This window comes from Notolepis coatsorum (assembly GCF_963971535.1).
Source record: "Notolepis coatsorum genome assembly, chromosome: 9".
NCBI classification, from domain to species: Eukaryota; Metazoa; Chordata; class Actinopteri; order Aulopiformes; family Paralepididae; genus Notolepis; species Notolepis coatsorum.
In genome coordinates this window covers 99006300-99026966 of record NC_140173.1, presented here as the reverse complement: position 1 = coordinate 99026966, position 20667 = coordinate 99006300, and the positions used below count along the sequence as shown (strand labels likewise).

General features: G+C 44.3%; 1 protein-coding gene across 1 annotated transcript in view; it reads left to right on the top strand.

Annotated features, from left to right (window-relative positions):
- Positions 1-20667, top strand: part of kcnq5a (potassium voltage-gated channel, KQT-like subfamily, member 5a) — a gene marked incomplete at both ends in the record, with an annotated part of 123074 nt that overhangs the window by 75221 nt on the left and 27186 nt on the right. Inside the window, 3 exons of the mRNA XM_084321946.1 lie at positions 961-987; positions 7904-8118; positions 13496-13601. Coding sequence (XP_084178072.1) covers positions 961-987; positions 7904-8118; positions 13496-13601 — 348 coding nt within the window. The remainder of the gene's footprint in view (positions 1-960; positions 988-7903; positions 8119-13495; positions 13602-20667) is intronic.

Genomic DNA, 20667 nt, shown 5'->3' with positions numbered 1-20667 from the left:
TCCCTGGTCTCACCTCCTCCCTGGTCTCACCTCCTCCCTCACCTCTTCCCTCACCTCCTCCCTGGTCTCACCTCCTCCCTCACCTCCTCCCTGGTCTCACCTCCTCCCTGGTCTCACCTCTTCCCTGGTCTCACCTCCTCCCTGGTCTCACCTCCTCCCTCACCTCCCTCACCTCCTCCCTGGTCTCACCTCCTCCCTCACCTCCTCCCTCACCTCCTCCCTCACCTCCTCCCTGGTCTCACCTCCTCCCTCACCTCCTCCCTCACCTCCTCCCTGGTCTCACCTCCTCCCTCACCTCCTCCCTGGTCTCACCTCCTCCCTCACCTCCTCCCTGGTCTCACCTCCTCCCTGGTCTCACCTCTTCCCTGGTCTCACCTCCTCCCTGGTCTCACCTCCTCCCTCACCTCCCTCACCTCCTCCCTGGTCTCACCTCCTCCCTCACCTCCTCCCTCACCTCCTCCCTCACCTCCTCCCTGGTCTCACCTCCTCCCTCACCTCCTCCCTCACCTCTTCCCTGGTCTCACCTCCACCTGCCTCAACAGTCCTGAACACATTCTGGTCATCAAGGACTGTTTCTGCTAATCGATTACTTGATTTCATTGACAAAATTATAACATTTCAGTTTCCCACAGTTTGCAATAATGCAAAAGCGGCTGTTTAAATGTTGTGTCACCAGATATGTGCTTGTAACAAACACAATCATTACTTCAGTATAAAAAAAAAAAAAAAAAAACGAATCGACTAATATATTCTTGGTCAACCAAATTGATCAGCTAATCGATTCATTTACTACAGTATGAAGGGTCAGTCCTATTCTACTATGACCCCCCCCCCACCATTACTCAACATTTCCTTTTAGTGAAAACTAGAATCCTGCTTTAATCCAGTGGAATACTGATCTCTCTTCCCCTTGTCTCCTTCTCTACCTCCTTCTCTACCTCCTCCACTAACCATTTGAAGGAAAGAACAGGGCGAGTCTACTTACAGGTTTGTAAAAAAAAAAAACACACACACGCACGCACACACACACATAAATATGCAATGAGTAAACACACTATCTACACATCATAAATGATACGAGGGTAAGATCCCTTACCTGCACAGGCCCTGCTGTCTCCATACTGGATACATGCAGCTCTCAGGACCTGTGGAGTACAGAGACTGGAGTACAGACTGGAGTACAGACTCAGTGTTTCCCATTAATTACCTAGACTGTGGCGGCCCGCCACAGTTTTATAATGAACAGACTTTTTTTTAATTATAAATACATAAACATTTTAAGAATTCTTCTTATTATTTTTTTTAAATATTTTTAAATATAAAGTTTGCCAATAGGGATGTATCAGTAGTATTGGCAGTGGTAGTAGTCGTAATAGTAATCCAGTAAAAAAAATTATTTTCTAAAAAATAAACCAGTTCAACACAGGTAACCACTTTTGCTTAAAGGTCCTGTGTCTTATAAATGGCCTTTTCCAGTGTTTAGCATTGTTTTATAGCAATGGGGGTTAGTATCAATGGGTCTGTGTCTCTAATTACCATTTTGGCGGATTGCTCTAATTCAGTTGAGACAATCTCCTCCCCCAGTGAATTCGGTCATTCTGATTTGACTCGCAATGCGACGTAGCAAGGAGCTGATTGAGCTGATTGTGATCTGATTGGCTCTGTGGTTGGAGCCAATGCCGGCTCTGTGGTTGTAGTCACCACCCACAATCAACAATTCGCTCAACAACAGAGCAAGTGGAATTACTTCCTCAAACAGAGGGTGCCGACAGACAGCAGAGAACGAGCGAGCGAGAGAGAGGGAGAGAGAGAGATAGAGAGGGAGAGAGAGAGAGGGAGAGAGATAGAGAGGGAGAGAGAGAGAGAGGGACCACGGAGTGTGTGTAAATGTGTGTGCGAGCGGGGATGGTTCTTCTCCCCCGCAGTCGGGAGCACTCCATATCACTGTCAAAATATCATGCTCCCACGTGCACGCCCATATTCCGATCCGTGCAATAATATACACAGGGGTATATATTGTCATTTGAAACAAGTTACCAATGCATTGTCCCGTGGGATTATGCCCCCCCGCGGCGAAATTAATTAGTATCCCCCTCTATCTCTCTCTCTGTCTGCCAGTCGCAGACTGTGGGTGACTGTCACTCAAATCGCTTATGGTCGGAGCCCAGCCCAAAAACTGCTTGAAATCTTGAAGTGAAAAAATGCTGCTTTAGAGTAATTGATTAGAAATAGAAAACAATGATCCATCTGTTCCATAGACTCACAGGAATTGTGTAAAGTTGCCCAAATAGTGAAAGGAATAGCAATGCATGTCCCCTTTAATTTCTTTGATGGCTCAAATGTATGCTCGAGTCTAGTCGATTTTGTGTTTTGAGCACAAAGTTCATCATAGATCTGGCCTCTTTATTTTCCTTTCAAAGTGCACCAGATTGATGCATTTAACTTTAAAATGTAAAAAAAAAAAAATTACGGCGGAGCATGCCCCCGGACCCCCCTAGAGCGTCCGAGGTTCACCCACCACAGTCTCACAAAATCCTGTGGGAAACACTGCAGACTGGAGCTCATACAGACTGGAGTACAGACTGGAGCTCATACAGACTGAAGCGCGGTCCCACTGACTCCAGGTCAGTTTTATGGCTAACTAGCCCGGAGGTGAGGGTCTCCAGTATGAAGAACAGCAGATTGTGTTGAGAAAACATAATGATACGTAATGATACATAAAGATACATAATGATAAATAATGCTACTTAGACTTTGCTCTCTTGTCAGTTCACTTCCCCAGTCTACTATATCTACAGTATAAACCTCTATATCTAAATCCCCTCTCTCTCCTCTCTCTCTATATCTATATCCCCCCTCTCTCTCTCTCTCTCTCTCTCTCTCTCTCTCTCTCTCTCTCTCTCTCTCTCTCTCTCTCTCTCTCTCTCTCTCTCTCTCTCTCTCTCTATATATATATATATATATATATATATATATATATATATATATATATATATTATCTGTCTCTCACTCTTTATCTCTCTCTCCATCTCTCTACAGTATATGGCTCTATCTATCTCACTATTTATATAAATTATATATATATCCTCTCTTTCTCTCTCTCTCTCTTTATCTCTGTCTCTCTCTCACGCTCTATATCTCTATATCCTCTCTCTCCATCTCTCTTTCTCTCTCTTTCATGTATTCTCAACCAAGTCTATTTCTCATCTCTGTGCACTTGACTCTTCTAGGCAAGAGTAGTGCAGGTCATTCCTCTCTCTGTCTGTCTTCTCTGTATGATGATAAGTGTGTGTGTGTGTGTGTGTGTGTGTGTGTGTGTGTGTGTGTGTGTGTGTGTGTGTGTGTGTGTGTGTGTGTGTGTTGTGTGTGTGTGTGTGTGTGTGTGTGTGTGTGTGTGTGTGTGTGTGTGTGTGTGTGTGTGTGTGTGTGTGTGTGTGTGTGTGTGTGTGTGTGTGTGTGTGTGTGTGTGTGCGTGCGTGCGTGCGTGCGTGCGTGCGTGCGGTGCGTGCGTGCGTGCGTGCGTATGTGTGCGTGCATAGACAGGAGTCTGTACCATGTCTGCGCGCCATGACGCACTTTTTCCATTGAGATAGTATTTATATAACTCATCAAACAGAGAGAGAGACAGAGAGAGAGAGATCAGGGGATAGAAAGAGAGAGCGAGAGAGAGCGGGAGATGAAAGAGAGACAGACAGACAGACAGACAGACAGACAGACAGACAGACAGACAGACAGACAGACAGACAGACAGACAGACAGACAGACAGACAGACAGAGGGAGATTTGTGAGTTTAATTATGATAGTATGTTATTGTTTCTTTGGCTACATTTGGCCTCATGTTGTTCCAGGTTTTTAGGCATTTGGATTTAAGACACACACACACATAGACATACACACACACAAAAACACACATAGACATACACAAACATGCACACACACACACACACACATAGACATACACACATAGATACACACACACACACACATCCACAGCAATGTTCACTCTCCACAGAATCTCTTATAATTACACAACATTGTTTTACAGTAATTACTTTTCTTAGTTGTGGCTGATGTAATTACACTTCCTGGCACGTTGCCTGATCTGCACCACAGACTCCTCGGTGTGACTGGAGGTTCCTCCTGTATGGGATGTAGAGGATGTGAGACTGGAGGTTCCTCCTGTTGGGGATGTAGAGGACGTGACTGGAGGTTCCTCCTGTTGGGGATGTAGAGGATGTGACTGGAGGTTCCTCCTGTATGTGACTGGAGGTTCCTCCTGTTGGGGATGTAGAGGATGTGACTGGAGGTTCCTCCTGTTGGGGATGTAGAGGATGTGACTGGAGGTTCCTCCTGTTGGGGATGTAGAGGATGTGACTGGAGGTTCCTCCTGTTGGGGATGTAGAGGATGTGACTGGAGGTTCCTCCTGTTGGGGATGTAGATGTAGAGGATGACATCTCTTCGGGATTCCTGCGGGTCCCGCGGGATGGGAGTAAATTTCACTTTGAATCCCGTGATTGGGCAGGACCGGGAGTAAAAGTCAACGGGAGCAGAAGGGAGTGGTATCTATGACAACAAAATCAACAGGATTTGGACGGGAGTGATATTTGAACAAGTATTATTATTCAATAAATACAGTGCAATGTTAGATGTTAAATGTTTGGTGGTTTTATATTTAACTAAGGCAGAGATGATGTGACCCATGTACTGCATATGTTATACTGAGGAAGAAAAACGGAGCAGGATTGGGTGGAAGTGGGATGGGAATGGGATTCTATAAAAGTTTGGCTCGGATTGGGACGGGATTGGGATCAGTCCTCTGTGGGAGTGGGAGGGAGTGGGATTTTTTTTAAAGTCTCACTTGGGATTGGGATGGGATGGGATTATTTTTGTGGGAGTGGGAAGGAGCGGGAGTCAAAATCCACTCACATGTCGGCCTCTAATGCGATGTGAGGACATCTCACTGGCTGCTTGCCGGTCGGCATGGCGACAAGCCTATAAACACCACGGGCTGTAAACATGAGACCTGCTGTATCGGCTGGGTGCTGGCAGCTGAACACAACAAACATCTACCGGATAATAGCCTTTTAATTGTCAGTGTGTGCACATGGGTGTAATTGTGTGCGTGTGTGTGTGTGTGTGTGTGTGTGTGTGTGTGTGTGTGTGTGTGTGTGTGTGTGTGTGTGTGTGTGTGTGTGTGTGTGTGTGTGTGTGTGTGTGTGTGTGTGTGTGTGTGTGTGTGTGTGTGTGTGTGTGTGTGTGTGTGTGTGTGTGTGTGTGTGTGTGTGTGTGTGTCTATGTGTGTGTGTGTGTGTGTGTGTGTGTGTGTGTGTGTCTATGTATGTATGTGTGTGTGTGTGTGTTTATTCTTAAATTGAACCCCTTTCACTCCCCTTAATATCCTTACTTTATAAATCCATGCACTGAAATTGTGTCATAATGGAGAACAGAGATCTCTCATCTCCTACTTCCTTTCCTTAATCCCTTGTGTTAACCTCCTTCCTCCTTTATGTCTCCTTCGACCCATCCCTCCTCCTCCGTCCATCCTCCTCTGTCCTCGGCTGTAGTAAGGTTCATATTAGTAGGAGGTTCTTCAGAAGGTATAAAGCTTGGAAGTTTAGCAGGTACCCACTACCCAGCATCCTCCACTACCCAGCATCATCCACTACCCAGCATCCTCCACTACCCAGCATCCTCCACTTACTACCCAGCATCCTCCACTACCCAGCATCCTCCACTACCCAGCATCCTCCCTGCCCCATGCAGTCACATGACACTGTCCATCATTAACTATCATCACCGTTCATAATTAATTATCATCACCTTCATCATTAACTATCATCACCTTCATCATTAACTATCATCACCGTTCATCATTAATTATCATCACCTTCATCATTAACTATCATCACCATTCATCATTAAAACCGTTTAACTCACACGTACAGGTTGATTATTCTTTATACCATGATAATACAAGTTGATGACTATGCTTGGCTGCAGTTGATAGCGAGTAAAGCTTTGACAGCTCTTTATACTGTAGTTGATATGGTTACAGGTTGGGTAGCGGATGAATTTAGTGAACAGTGATTAAATTTGAGCTGAACTACGTGTGCATTATCTGTTTTAATGCACACCTGCCGGCCAATCAGAGAAGAATATTGAACACGCCGTATGACATTCATTATCCATCACCATTGAAGTTTGAACAGCGTGGAAAACAACATGGTAATCACATCACTCCCACACGACCCCATCCACCAACACCACCCTTTTGATCCATCTCACCTGGAAAGCAGTGCATGACTGTCCATTTGGGGCTTCGCATGGTCATTCATATACGGCTGAGCTACAAAGAGGACTGCAAGGAACGGGCACAGCTAGAAAACTATCTTAGCATTCAACTCAAGGTCCTGATATCATTAGTTCAGTGCATTCTCATAGTGAGGACCTCTTTGAGTGTCAGTGTGGGTCTTAACCTCTTTAGCCTGAGCGGTCCGCCAGTGGACCACAGATGACATCACGTCATAAATCAATCTCTCCAGACTGTATGACATAATGGTGAATTTTTTTCAAATGTATCCAAGAGTAAAGACTCTAACCATGTCACAACAGCAGTCATAGTGTATATTTTCAGCAATACGTTTGTTTACCAATAGGTTCAATTGTTATTGAGATTTTAGTTTATAGAATGTCTTCATAATTTAGCGAATATCCGCCATTTTGAATTAGCGGCGCGTCACAGATTGTAGTCATTATGAGGAGAGGGCATCCAGAGCTCTCAATGAGCGTTGCTACATTACCCAGCCGATTCTAGCTTCCTGCAAGCAAATGACTTGTTTATGATAATTTTTTTATTTCTCTTATTTCTCAGGATTATCGATCACAAAACTGAACGTTATTGGCATAGATTGGAGCGCAGTTAGTGTGTACCTTCTGTGAACGTTTATCAACAATCTACGTTGCAATCCGATCCAAAATGGCGGAGCCATATCCATTATTAGAATGTTTGAATGTTTGAATGTTTGAATGTTTCCCATGCAAGTTATAGTGTCTCTCATAGGTCCAGATTCCTCTGCATCTCCCCTGATCCCTTTGAAGCCACCAAAAGGCATAAACCCCTCTGTCACATGTGGTGAAATGGGAATAACCTGAACCTTTGCTTAGAAAGTAAGATTCTGTGTGTCAGTATAGGGGAACCAAGGGTAATGCTGTTTAGGATTAGACTCCAATCCATCTCCAGACCACGCATGCAACTCTGGGGACAGTCTGGGGACACTCTGCGGAAACTCTGGGGACAGTCTGGGGACTATAGGTCTCTCTGTCCCCGGAGTCACCAAATTGCGCACGCATCCCAAAACGTTGTCATTGGTTACAACCAGCAAAAGGGTCTATATGTTATGGTAAATATGTGAATTTTGCACATTTTTGGATACACTGTATACTGTAATTGTTTCCCTGGCAGGTCAGTGAATGTGAGATTTTTAACACCAATAATCGGATTCAGTTTAGTTTGTTTATAACCCGTTACTCCAACCTCACTGGAGACAGCACGCAACCTAATATAGATCAATTGTTGAAATACAGCAGTACTTAATTATAATTAAGTGTAATTAAAAGTATTTAAAGTGTTTTCCTCTCACATTGAGGCCATTGACCTGATGGGGAGTGGATATGGACTGCTGTATATCCCGCACGGTGCCATAACATGTGCATTGGGAGGTCTGGTGGGTCGGTTTTGGTTCTGGTTGTGTCCAGCATGTCCGTTGGAATAGGCTGCTGTTTGAAGGAAAACAGAACTGAACTGTGTCTGCTCTCTGAAACTCTTACTGTCTGAGAGGAAATACATGTTAACAGGCTCTTTCTCCCCCCCCCCCCCCCCCCCCCCCCCCCTCTCTCTCCAGTCAGAAGTTGAGCTTTAAGGAGCGTGTGCGGATGGCGAGTCCCCGTGGCCAGAGCATGAAGAGTCGTCAGCCCTGTTCCCCCGGTAACGAGGTGGTGGGCGGGGCTGAGATGATGGGCAGCCCAGTCAAGGTGCAGAAGAGCTGGAGCTTCAACGACCGCACGCGCTTCAGGTCCTCACTGCGTCTAAAGAGTCAGGCGCGCACCGCCCCCGACGGTAAGACAGGGCTGCTTCAGAGTACAGTAGAGTAGAGTAGAGTGGAATAGTAGTAGTTCTCGAGCTTTGCTGCCGTTAGTTCTCGGTCCCTGCCAATGCCTACTGTTGTGGAGCCTGATGGCCGCTGGTATGAAGGACTGGCCGAGGCGGTTAGTGGTGTGTCGGGGGGGGGGGGGGGGGGGGGGGGTATGAGTCTGGCTGAACATGCTCCTCATAGATAGGGTGGGAGGGATTATCCAGGATAGCGGCCAACTTCCTTCTCATACTCTCTGCCACCACCTCTAGTTTGACCAGCTATCCTCTCTTCTCTATTCAATCTCCTCTATCCTCTCTCTCTCCTCTATCCTCTATCCTCTCTCCTCTATCCTCTATCTTCTACCCTCTCTCCTCTATGTTCTCTCCTCTATCCTCTCTCCTCTCTTCTCTATTCTATCTCCTCTCTCCTCTACCATCTCTCCTCTCTCCTTTCTCCTCTCACCTATTTCCTCTACTATATCTTCTCTATCGGATAATAATAATAAGAGAAGAGAGAGGATAGAGGAGATATGATAGAGGATAGACTATCCTCTATCATATCTCCTCTATCCTCTCTCTTCTCTCGCTCCTCTCTCCTCTCCCCTCTATTCTACCCTCTCTTCTCTCTCTTCTACCCTCTCTCCTCTATTATCTATTATCTACCCTCTCTTCTCTCTCCTCTACCCTCTATCATCTCTCTCTCCTCTATCCTCTCTCCTCTATCCTTTCTCCTCTCACCTATATCCTCTATTACAGTGGTTCTCAAACTTTTTACACCAAGTACCACCTGAGAACGTAGCTGGCTCTCCAAGTACCACCATATGACCGGCGTTAAAATACAGTCTATTCAGCTATGCACAGTTCACGCAGGAGGCAAATGTATTCCTAATACCATTATTTATTGTTAACTTTTGTCAGACACAGCCACAATGTACAAAGGGATAGCACTAGAACTAGCAAACGCTTCCACACAACTCATACAATGCAAGGGGCATTGAGAACATAATAACTAACATTCTCACATAGCAAGTGAGAAAACTGTATTTCAGCAAATGTACTTAATTCTCTCTCTATCTCTCTCTCTCTCTCTCTCTCTCTCTCTCTCACACAGCAAGCAATTGTCCGTCATTCTCTCTCTTTCTCACACACACACACACACACACACACACACACACACACACACACACACACACACACACACACACACACACACACACACATTTTGTTACAAAAACTTAATTTCCTGCATCCTGGTGCAGGAATTTTTGAATTTTTACCCTTTAAATGCCAGTGTTTGTGATGGGCATCAAAAATTATTGTAAAAAAGAAAAGAAAACACATATTCAATACATTTTTGAATGTTTACCCTTTAAATGCCAGTTTGTGTGATGGCATCACAAATTATTGTTAAAAAAACACAAAAAAAGTAAAATATTTTCAATATATCAAATGCAAAGTACATTTTTCTGGGGGGATTATTACAGGCTAGACATGTGTCAATGATTAGCAGCAACACAGATTTTGATGGATTTTTTGTAATGTCAGATTTAACACCAACTCTTTTCAGAAAAGTGGGAGTACTTCATTTTTTATCTGACATTACAAAAAATCTAAAAATAAATGGTTATGATCAGGGCTGAAGTTGAATTAAAGATTTATGACTGTTTAGACTGCATTACTCTCTGTCACAGTGATCTCCTGGTTGTTCCCCACTTAGGTTATCTAACTATCACGCCGCCGCAACCAGAAACACTGGCCTGGCCTGCTTCTAAGTTCAGTGGCCTGACCAAAAATAAAAAAAAATAAAATTGCTTTTTTGTAAATGTTTTCAAGTACCACCAGCAGTACCACCAAGTACCACTAGTGGTACGCGTACCACAGTTTGAGAACCACTGCTCTATTATATCTTCTCTATCCTCTATCATATCGCCTCTATCCTCTCTCTTCTCTCTCTCCTCTCTCCTCTATTCTCTACCCTCTCTTCTCTCTCCTCTCTCTTCTACCCTCTCTCCTCTCTCCTCTATTATCTACCCTCTCTTCTCTCTCCTCTATCCTATCTCCTCTCTCTTCTACCCTCTCTCCTCTCTTCTATCCTCTCCTCTCTCCTCTATTCTCTACCCTCTCTTCTCTCTCCTCTATCATATCTCCTCTCTCTTCTACCCTCTCTCCTCTCTTCTATCCTCTCCTCTCTCCTCTATTCTCTACCCTCTCTTCTCTCTCCTCTCTCTTCTACCCTCACTCCTCTCTCCTCTATTATCTACCCTCTCTTCTCTCTCCTCTATCCTATCTCCTCTCTCTTCTACCCTCTCTCCTCTCTCTTCTATCCTCTCCTCTCTCCTCTATTCTCTACCCTCTCTTCTCTCTCCTCTCTCCTTATCAACCATCTGATTTATGCTGATGATTTAGTCATATTGTCCCCCTATAGTGCTGGTTTAAAGCAATTGCTTAAAATCTGCTCTGTGTATGGTATACAACATGATATCAAATTCAACCCTAACAAGAGTGTTGTTATGATAGTGAAAACTAAGGAGGACCAGAAGCAACAGTTTCCCTCCTTCTTGCTGTCTGACTGTGCTCTAGATGTGGTGAAGAGTGTGCGATATTTGGGTCACAATATCACTGATGACATGTGTGATGATGTTGATGTGCAGCGGTATGCACAGGCCAATATGCTGGCACGAAAATTGTATGTGTGTACAGACAATGTGAAAATAAGCCTGTTCAAAGCCTATTGTACTCCATTTTATACTGCACACTTCTGGTGTAATTATAGCACAGCAAAAATATAAAAAAAAAAAAACTGCAGGTAGCATAATGATGCATTTAGGATCCTCCTTAAGCTCCCAAGATGGACTAGTGCAAGCCATTTGTTTGTGACTACAAATGTCCCCACCTTCCATGCTCTGCTGAGGAACTTGATGTTTAAATGTATGTGTCGATTATTAGAGTCAAAAAACAAGATAATAGGTGCCATTAGTGATGAAAAACAAAGTGATACTACAAGGTACTCCTCTGATTTGTGGAAACATTGCAATCGATGCCTTTATGTATTTTAAAGGGGAACTATCTTACTATTTCTTTCACTATTTGGGCAATTTGACACAATTCCTGTGAGTCTATGGAACACATCTGTAAGGTTTTTTTTATTTTTTTTTAAATGCATTATTTTGTATTTCTAATCAAGTACTGTAGAGCAGCGGTTTCTGCCCTTCAAGATTCCAAGCTGTTTTTGGCTGGGCTCCGCCCATACTTGCAATGCGCTTTGAGTGACAGTCACCCACTGCACTGCAATGCACTGGCAGATACCTTTTGGGGGAGAGAGAGAGATAGAGAGAGGGACTAATTAATTTAGCTGCGGGGGGGGGGCATAATCCCACGGGACAATGCATTGGTAACTTATACAATATATACCCCCGTGAATATTATTGCACGGATCGGAATACGCATGGGAGCGTGCGCTATGATATTTTGCAACAGGTTGACGTGATACAGCGAGTGCTGATACTACGAGAGAGAGCGAGAGAGAGAACGAGCGAGCAAGAGAGGGAGAGAGGGAGAGAGAGAGGGAGAGACAGATAGAGAGAGGGAGAGAGAGATAGAGAGGGAGAGAGATAGAGAGGGAGAGAGAGAGGAGAGATCGCTCCAAGAGCTCGCGTGTGTGAGCGGCTCGACTCGCGACTCACAAGTGTGTGTAAATGCAGGGGGAGAGACAGAGGAGAGATTGCTCCGAGACGGGTCGCACCGTATGAGAGCCTCTCTCTCCCTCTCTCTATCTGTCTGTCTCTCCCTCTCTCTCTCTTTTTCTCTCTTTTGAGGAAGTGTTAGTGACAGGGAAACCGCTTCCGCATTATTCCCACTCGCTCCGTTGTTGAGCGAATTGTTGATTGTGGGCGGTGGCTACAACCACAGAAGGAGCTGAGGTATGCAGATCAGAATTCTTACATGTAACAGATACGCTAAATTCAGAATGGCTTGGTTGAATGGGGGAGGATCTTCTCACAGCTGAACTGAAGAAACGGGACTAGCTAGAGATTTCACATTTAGTCAGTGTACAACCCCACATTGCTAGAAAACAATGCAAACCACTGGAAAAATCCATTTATAAGATAGTTCCCCTTTAATCTATGTTGTTGGCCTTGTTTCTTTTGTTATTGTATTCTTGTTGTTGTTTTGTATATGTGTAATATGGACCTTGAGTCTGAAATAAAGTCTTCATCATCATCATCATCATCATCATCATCATCATCATCATCATCATCATCATCATCATCATCATCTCCTCTCTCTTCTACCCTTTCTCCTATATCCTCTCTCCTCTATTCTCTACCCTCTCTTCTCTCTCCTCTATCCTATCTCCTCTATCTTCTACCCTCTCTCCTCTCTCTTCTATCCTCTTTCCTCTATCCTCTATTCTCTACCCTCTCTTGATGTCCAAATCCCCCCATCCCACCCACCCACCCAACCCCCTCCAATGTACAGTTTCTTCCCCTTCGGATGTATATATTTTTTTATGATCTCTTTTTCTTACACAGTACTGTATATTTGTATGTCTTGTATGTCATAAATGTCTTGATTAATTGAAAATGGAGGACCCTTTTTCTGGTCTGCATCCTCTTTTGTTTGCAATTGTTTGAGCCGTACTGCATTGTACCCATTCTGCAATCTGTTAATAAAGTTTTCAATCAATCAATCAATCTTCTCTCTCCTCTCTCTTCTACCCTCTCTCCTCTCCTCTATTCTATCTCCTCTCTCATCTCTCCTCTCTCTTCTACCCTCTCTCCTCTATCCTCTCTCCTCTCTCTTCTACCCTCTCTCCTATATCCTCTCTCCTCTCTCCTCTATTCTTCTCTCATCATTATTGTCTCTAAGGAGGATGTATGCCTCCTCTGTCTCTCACTGACACTTAGACAGCTGACCTGGCAAAACGCTTCCCCCATTCCTAAAGATCCAAGAGGAGCATAAATTCTCACCCCATAAAAGCCAAAAAAGTATCAGTTTGAAATGTTCTTTGAGATCCATGTCAAGAATTGCTGTGCTGTGCTGTAAGACTGGAACTGATCAGCATGGGCTACTTTTATTGATGCAACAATCGGTCTGTCTGTCTGTCTGTCTGTCTGTCTGTCTGTCTGTCTGTCTGTCTGTCTGTCTGTCTGTCTGCCTGTGTGTATGTTTCTGTCTGTCTGTCTGTCTGTCTGTCTGTCTGTCTGTCTGTCTGTCTGTCTGTCTGTCTGTCTGTCTGTCTGTCTGTCTGTCTGTCTGCCTGCCTCTGTGTATGTTTCTGTCTGCCTGCCTGTCTCTGTCTGTCTGACTGTCTGTCTACTTGTCTATCTGTCTGTCTATATGCCTGTCTGTCTCCCAGTAGACGCAGGCCTGGGGACAGAGGACTCCTTTGGCGAGAGAGGCTGTCACTGTGACATCACTGTGGAGAACCTCTCCGCTCCTCTCAAGGCTGTCATCAGAGCTGTCAGGTGAGAAGCATCATCCTCATCCTCTAACCCTAACTCACCTTACTGTCATGCACTTGTCCTAATATACTAACCTACACTGTAGCACTCTTTGATGAACATTGTTACTCAGCTGATTGAGTTGTGTCCTTCCTGATGACTTGTCGTACAGAACTTGTAAGTCGCTTTGGATAAAAGCGTCAGCTAAATGACTAAATGTAAATGTAAATGTCATCACCATCATCTCGTAGGCAAAACTCACAAGTTTAAGTTTAAATTATAGAATTAGCTCTTGGAACATGAAATAGGCTCATTTCATTTAGTGTTGTCTCCAAAGATCCCACTCTCTGCTCAAGTCAAGTGTTTCTTTATTCATTCCCTTGGGGAGATTGAGGTGTCATAGCAGCTCGGGGGAGGGGGGGTACAGGCAGGGTCAGAGGTCATAGCAGCACGGGGGAGGGGAGGTACAGGCAGACAATGGAGCTGGGTCAGGATACTTGGTGTTTAATGTCCTTGCAGACCTGGTTAGACTATTATTGCACCCTGCTGTCTTTCCGTGAGGACATTCTGAATGAAAGCACTTGACTAGGTGACGACAACTGAAATGCACAGAGAGACGGGTCATGATCCGATGTGGCATGGTTTCAGCCAGACTGTCCCTGGAGAATTACAGAGTCATCATTGTTAGAAGGGTTTCCTGACCCTGTCAGACTCAACAAAGGAAAGCAATCCTGATCACAACAATATATTTCCATGTGTTAGCCCTGCTAGCAATCCTGATCACAACAATATATTTCCATGTGTTAGCCCTGCTAGCAATCCTGATCACAACAATATATTTCCATGTGTTAGCCCTGCTAGCAATCCTGATCACAACAATATATTTCCATGTGTTAGCCCTGCTAGCAATCCTGATCACAACGGGTCAGACAACAATATATTTCCATGTGTTAGGCCTGCTAGCTAAACAATCAGTCCATGCCAATATTAGCTGTTGCAGGTGAAAGAGTCACATTCACAGCCATACGCTGATTTGGGAAAATGGCATTCAGAGGTTTTTAGTTTGAAACAACCTTTAGTCAGAGGAGTGTCCTGGGCCCTCATTTATCAATGGTGCGTACGCACAGATATGTGCGTAACCCGTGCGTACGATAATTTCTAAGCAAAGTGTGTGACTTATCAATTTGAACATGTGCTTGACTTTGTGCGTATATTTACGCACAGCTCAGGGCATGCGTAAAATTGCAACGCGGAAATAAGCTTCTGTGCATTAGTGTTCTGTATGACCCGTAATTCATTATAGTTAATTGTAAAATAGCGACAGTAGTGTAATTATAACGGGCTCACGCGCAAACAAGAGGTTGGCCTGCTTGTTTGGCACGGGGGGGGGGGGGGGGGGGGGGGAGGCAGACGCAGAACACCCACCTCCAAACGCGATTAAATATTGTTTAAAATAAAAAGCTAAATACTATTATTTTGTGTGTCATGTTTCCAAATAAGATTGGTCACAACAAAATGCTTTCTACTTCAATTTGTTGGTTAGAATAGATGACCTCCGTTGAAACTTCACTGAGACTAAGACAGTCTATTTGTGAGCTCCCGCACAGACATGATAATAATAATAATAATAATAATAATAATAATAATAATAATAATAATAATAATAATAATAATAATAATAATAATAATAATAATAATAATAATAATAATAATAATAATAATAATAATAATAGCTTCATTTTATATAGCGCCTTTCAGAGACCCAAGGTCGCTTTACATATGGGGGGGGAAATAACAAAGTAACAAACATAGTGGAGAGACACAACATATAAATATGATGATGGAATTCAAGTTCGCGTTTTTATTGATCACATAGGCAGGCTATATATAGGCTACATGGCAGTGAGATTCATTGTTCTACTCTCGTATTATTGTTATAGTATATGCTATTGTCAAGAAGGAAGTACATTATTTTCAATCGTGGCTTTAATTTGTATAGCCGTGAAGCAGTCTCCTATCAGCTTCATTAATCCCGACCCATCTCAGCCACAGCATAACTGAGACCGGCTATGGAAACAAATCAAAAATAGACTACTGTAAATAAAATAGCCTAGGATAGGCTATAGCAGGGGTTCCCAACCTTTATTCCCCAGAGCCCCACGATTCCTTGGAGACATAGGAATATGATATGATATAAAGGTATACTGGTCCGTCAGCGAGGAGATAGCCCACAGCGGATAGCCATTAAATGCCATTTGAGAATATAGGCTATTAAGGCAAAACTACGGCCTATAGCCTATACATATTATTTAATGTTTTCATAAGCGTAAAGATACAAGGACAACAGTTATATTAACGATCAAGTTAGTTTACTGTATGCAGGCGCGGGGCTCCGTGTGACATGTCTGTGCCATGCTGCGTTATGCGCAAATTACTGTTGCATAATGTAGGCTATGCATATATAATTTATATAGGATATACCTAATACCGACATCAAAATAGATTGTATGCCTCTACAAATCATATTAAACCATGCAGGTAGAAAATGTACGGAAAATTTACGGAGAACTTTAATCCCTGGGTAATCGAACTTTAAAAGAATGAAGCGAAAAAGGGCATTCATATTCCAGCACGGTTATTATTAATGACACCAACGTCAAACAGTGGTTAACGGTCTTTATTAGTGTTAGCGCTGCCCAGGCAGCAATGGTCTTTAGGAAGTTAATAGATATCATATCCGACTGTTTCCGACATCACCGCGTACATGTCTGTCAGCCTGTCGCGTATTTCTCCCAGGCGTTCGCTCGGTTTAGTCCACTTTTCCACATTTCATGGGGGTGTTTCATTACCGTATATGGTTAATTACGGGCGGTTCTATATGCAAATACGTAAAACCGTGCACGAGTGTGGAGCGTAGATCAAGTGATATTTATCAACACAGTGTACTTGCAGGTGTTCGTGGGACACGTCTACGCATGTGTGATAAATCCCGATTTTTCTGTACGTACACACATTCTAAATTCTGTGCTTAAGAACGAAAATAGAACACTTTCTAAGAATTGTTGATAAATGAGGGCCCTGGTTTCCCCAGAGCAGTTCAGCGAAGGTCAAGGGCAGGTCAGTCACGTGTTTACAGACAGTCATGTGTTTCAGCAGGTGCTCCTGATTGGCTCAAGCACAGCGTGTTTACAGACAGTCATGTGTTTCAGCAGGTGCTCCTGATTGGCTCAAGCACAGCGTGTTTACAGACAGTCATGTGTCATCAGTTGTTGAACCTTTAGTCAGAATGAGAAATGATTACAGTACATTTACACAAACAATGAAACGCATCTGAAACACATCTACACTACACACTGCACACACACATTTATATACACTGCACACACACATCTACACACTGCACACACACATCTACACACACACATCTACACACTGCACACACACATCTATACACTGCACACACACATCTACACACTGCACACACACATCTATACACTGCACACACACATCTACACACTGCACACACACATCTACACACTGCGCACACACATATATATACACTGCACACACACATATACACACTGCACAAACACATCTACACACTGCACACACACATCTATACACTGCACACACACACATCTATACACTGCACACACACATCTACACACTGCACACACACATCTATACACTGCACACACACATCTATACACTACACACACACATCTACATACTGCACACACACACATCTATACACTGACTGGTTCTACACACTGACTGACTGACTAGTTCTACACACTGACTGACTGACTGGTCCTACACTCTGCCTGACTGACTGGTATACACTCTGACTGACTGACTGGTCCTACACTCTGCCTGACTGACTGGTCCTACACTCTGCCTGACTGACTGGTCCTACACTCTGACTGACACCCCTAAAAACCATTACTGTCTCATTCACCACCTCCTCCCCGTTGTACACCCCTGGGCCCTGACTATCCTGGACCCCACCCTCTCATTTGACCCCCATGTCCGCTCCGTCATCAAAACCTCCTACTTTCACCTCCGCAACATCGCCAAAATCAGACACTGCCTCTCCCCCTGCCACTGAATCCCTCATACAAGCCGTCATCTCCTCCTTATTGCAACTCCCTCCTCACTGGCATCACCTCCCGCTCCCGCCATAAACTTCAGATGGTCCAAAATTCAGCTGCAGCTACATTCTGACTGACTGACTGACTGACTGACTGACTGACTGACTGACTGACTGACTGACTGACTGACTGACTGACTGACTGACTGACTGACTGACTGGTCCTACACTCTGACTGACTGACTGACTGACTGGTTCTACACACTCACTGACTGACTGACTGAATGACTGACTGGTCCTACACTCTGACTGACTGACTGACTGACTGACTGACTGACTGACTGACTGACTGACTGACTGACTGGTTCTACACACTGACTGACTGACTGACTGACTGACTGACTGCTTCTACACTCTGACTGACTGACTGACTGACTGACTGACTGACTGACTGACTGACTGACTGACTGGTTCTGCACACTGACTGACTGGTCCTACACACTGACTGACTGACTGACTGGTCCTACACTCTTTTTATTTAATTTTTTTTTAATTAAAATGATCCCCATTAGCTGACACCTAGGCGACAAGCTAGTCTTCCTGGGGTCCTTGACAAATAACAAAACATTACAGCCACATTGGCACAAACATCAACATCATGCCATCAATAGTCCAATAAAATGTTTACAGAAATAGGGCAACTAAGTGATTAAAATGCTGGGAAAAGAAAGAAAATAAACAGTTCGAAAACAAACATACAAACAAAAACTCAAAACAAACAGAAATAACAGTAATAGCTCAAATTTATGAAATTAAAATGATTAGTTATTGATTCTATTTCGTAGATGGGATTTGATCTTCTTTTTTAAACTTGCTATACATGTGATTAAACGAAGATGGTTGGGAAGACAGTTCCAGAAGTCAATGGCCCTATACAGAAAAGTTTTCTTTAGGCTATTAGTTCTTGGTCTGGGCAAGATCATCTGCCTACTACTGGCCACTCTGGTGGAATGTGAATGGAGATCTGACCTGTAAGTAATATTCTGAAAAATAAATGTTGGTGTTTGTGTTTGATTAACTTTATGAAAGAAAATAAGTACATTAGCCAATAGTCTACTCTCAACGCTTAGCCACTGCAGACATGCATTCTTGTCACATTCGACCTAGCATCCCAGCACCAGTCTAGCAGCCTTATTTTGTGCTACTTGTAGCTTTCTGATGAGTCCTTTTGACGCAGATGACCATACACCTGAGCAATCGTCCAGATGACATAGAACCAGAGAACGTACCATTTGGTTTAGCATGGATAGTTTAAGGAACGGTGCACACTTTCTTGTAGCAGCCAAAGCTCCACCCATCCTTGAAACTATTTGTGTTGTGTGGTCAGACCAGGACAGTGCACTGTCACTCTAGACAGAGTCCCAAAAGCTTTGTTTTCTTTACTTGTAGTATGGGTTGACTCTCTATCAGAAGATTCAGTTTGGGATCTTGTGCTAGTTTGTGGTTGGAACCGAATATCATAAAACTGTCTTTGATGTGTTAAGCACACGTTTGTTGGCTATAATCTCTATAATATAACTCTGACTGACTGACTGGCCCTACACTCTGACTGACTGACTGGCCCTACACTCTGACTGACTGACTGACTGGTCCTACACTCTGACTGACTGACTGGTCCTACACTCTGACTGACTGACTGACTGGCCCTACACTCTGACTGACTGACTGACTGGTCCTACACTCTGACTGACTGACTGGCCCTACACTCTGACTGACTGGTCCTACACTCTGACTGACTGACTGGTTCTACACTCTGACTGACTGACTGACTGACTGACTGACTGACTGACTGGTCCTACACTCTGACTGACTGACTGACTGACTGGTTCTACACTCTGACTGACTGGTTCTACACACTGACTGACTGACTGACTGACTGGTTCTACACTCTGACTGACTGACTGACTGGTCCTACACTCTGACTGACTGACTGACTGGTTCTACACTCTGACTGACTGACTGACTGGTTCTACACTCTGACTGACTGGCCCTACACTCTGACTGACTGACTGGTTCTACACTCCGACTGACTGACTGGTCCTACACTCTGACTGACTGACTGACTGACTGACTGGTTCTACACACTGACTGACTGACTGACTGACTGACTGACTGACTGACTGACTGACTGACTGACTGACTGACTGACTGACTGACTGACTGACTGGTCCTACACACTGACTGACTGACTGACTGACTGACTGACTGACTGACTGACTGACTGGTCCTACACACTGACTGACTGTCCTACACACTGACTGACTGGTCCTACACACTGACTGACTGACTGGTTCTACACACTGCCTGACTGTCCTACACACTGACTGACTGGCCCTACACACTGACTGACTGGCCCTACACACTGACTGACTGGTTCTACACACTGCCTGACTGTCCTACACACTGACTGACTGGCCCTACACACTGACTGACTGTCCTACACACTGACTGACTGGCCCTACACACTGACTGACTGTCCTACACACTGACTGACTGACTGACTGACTGACTGACTGACTGACTGACTGACTGACTGACTGACTGACTGACTGACTGACTGACTGACTGACTGACTGACTGGTCCTACACACTGACTGACTGTCCTACACACTGACTGACTGGTCCTACACACTGACTGACTGACTGACTGACTGACTGACTGACTGACTGACTGACTGACTGACTGACTGACTGACTGACTGACTGACTGACTGACTGACTGACTGACTGACTGGTTCTACACACTGCCTGACTGTCCTACACACTGACTGACTGGCCCTACACACTGACTGACTGTCCTACACACTGACTGACTGGCCCTACACACTGACTGACTGTCCTACACACTGACTGACTGACTGACTGACTGACTGACTGTCCTACACAGGGCTTCTCTCTCTCACAGTGCTTCCTTCCTTCACCTCTTCCTAACCTCTCCCA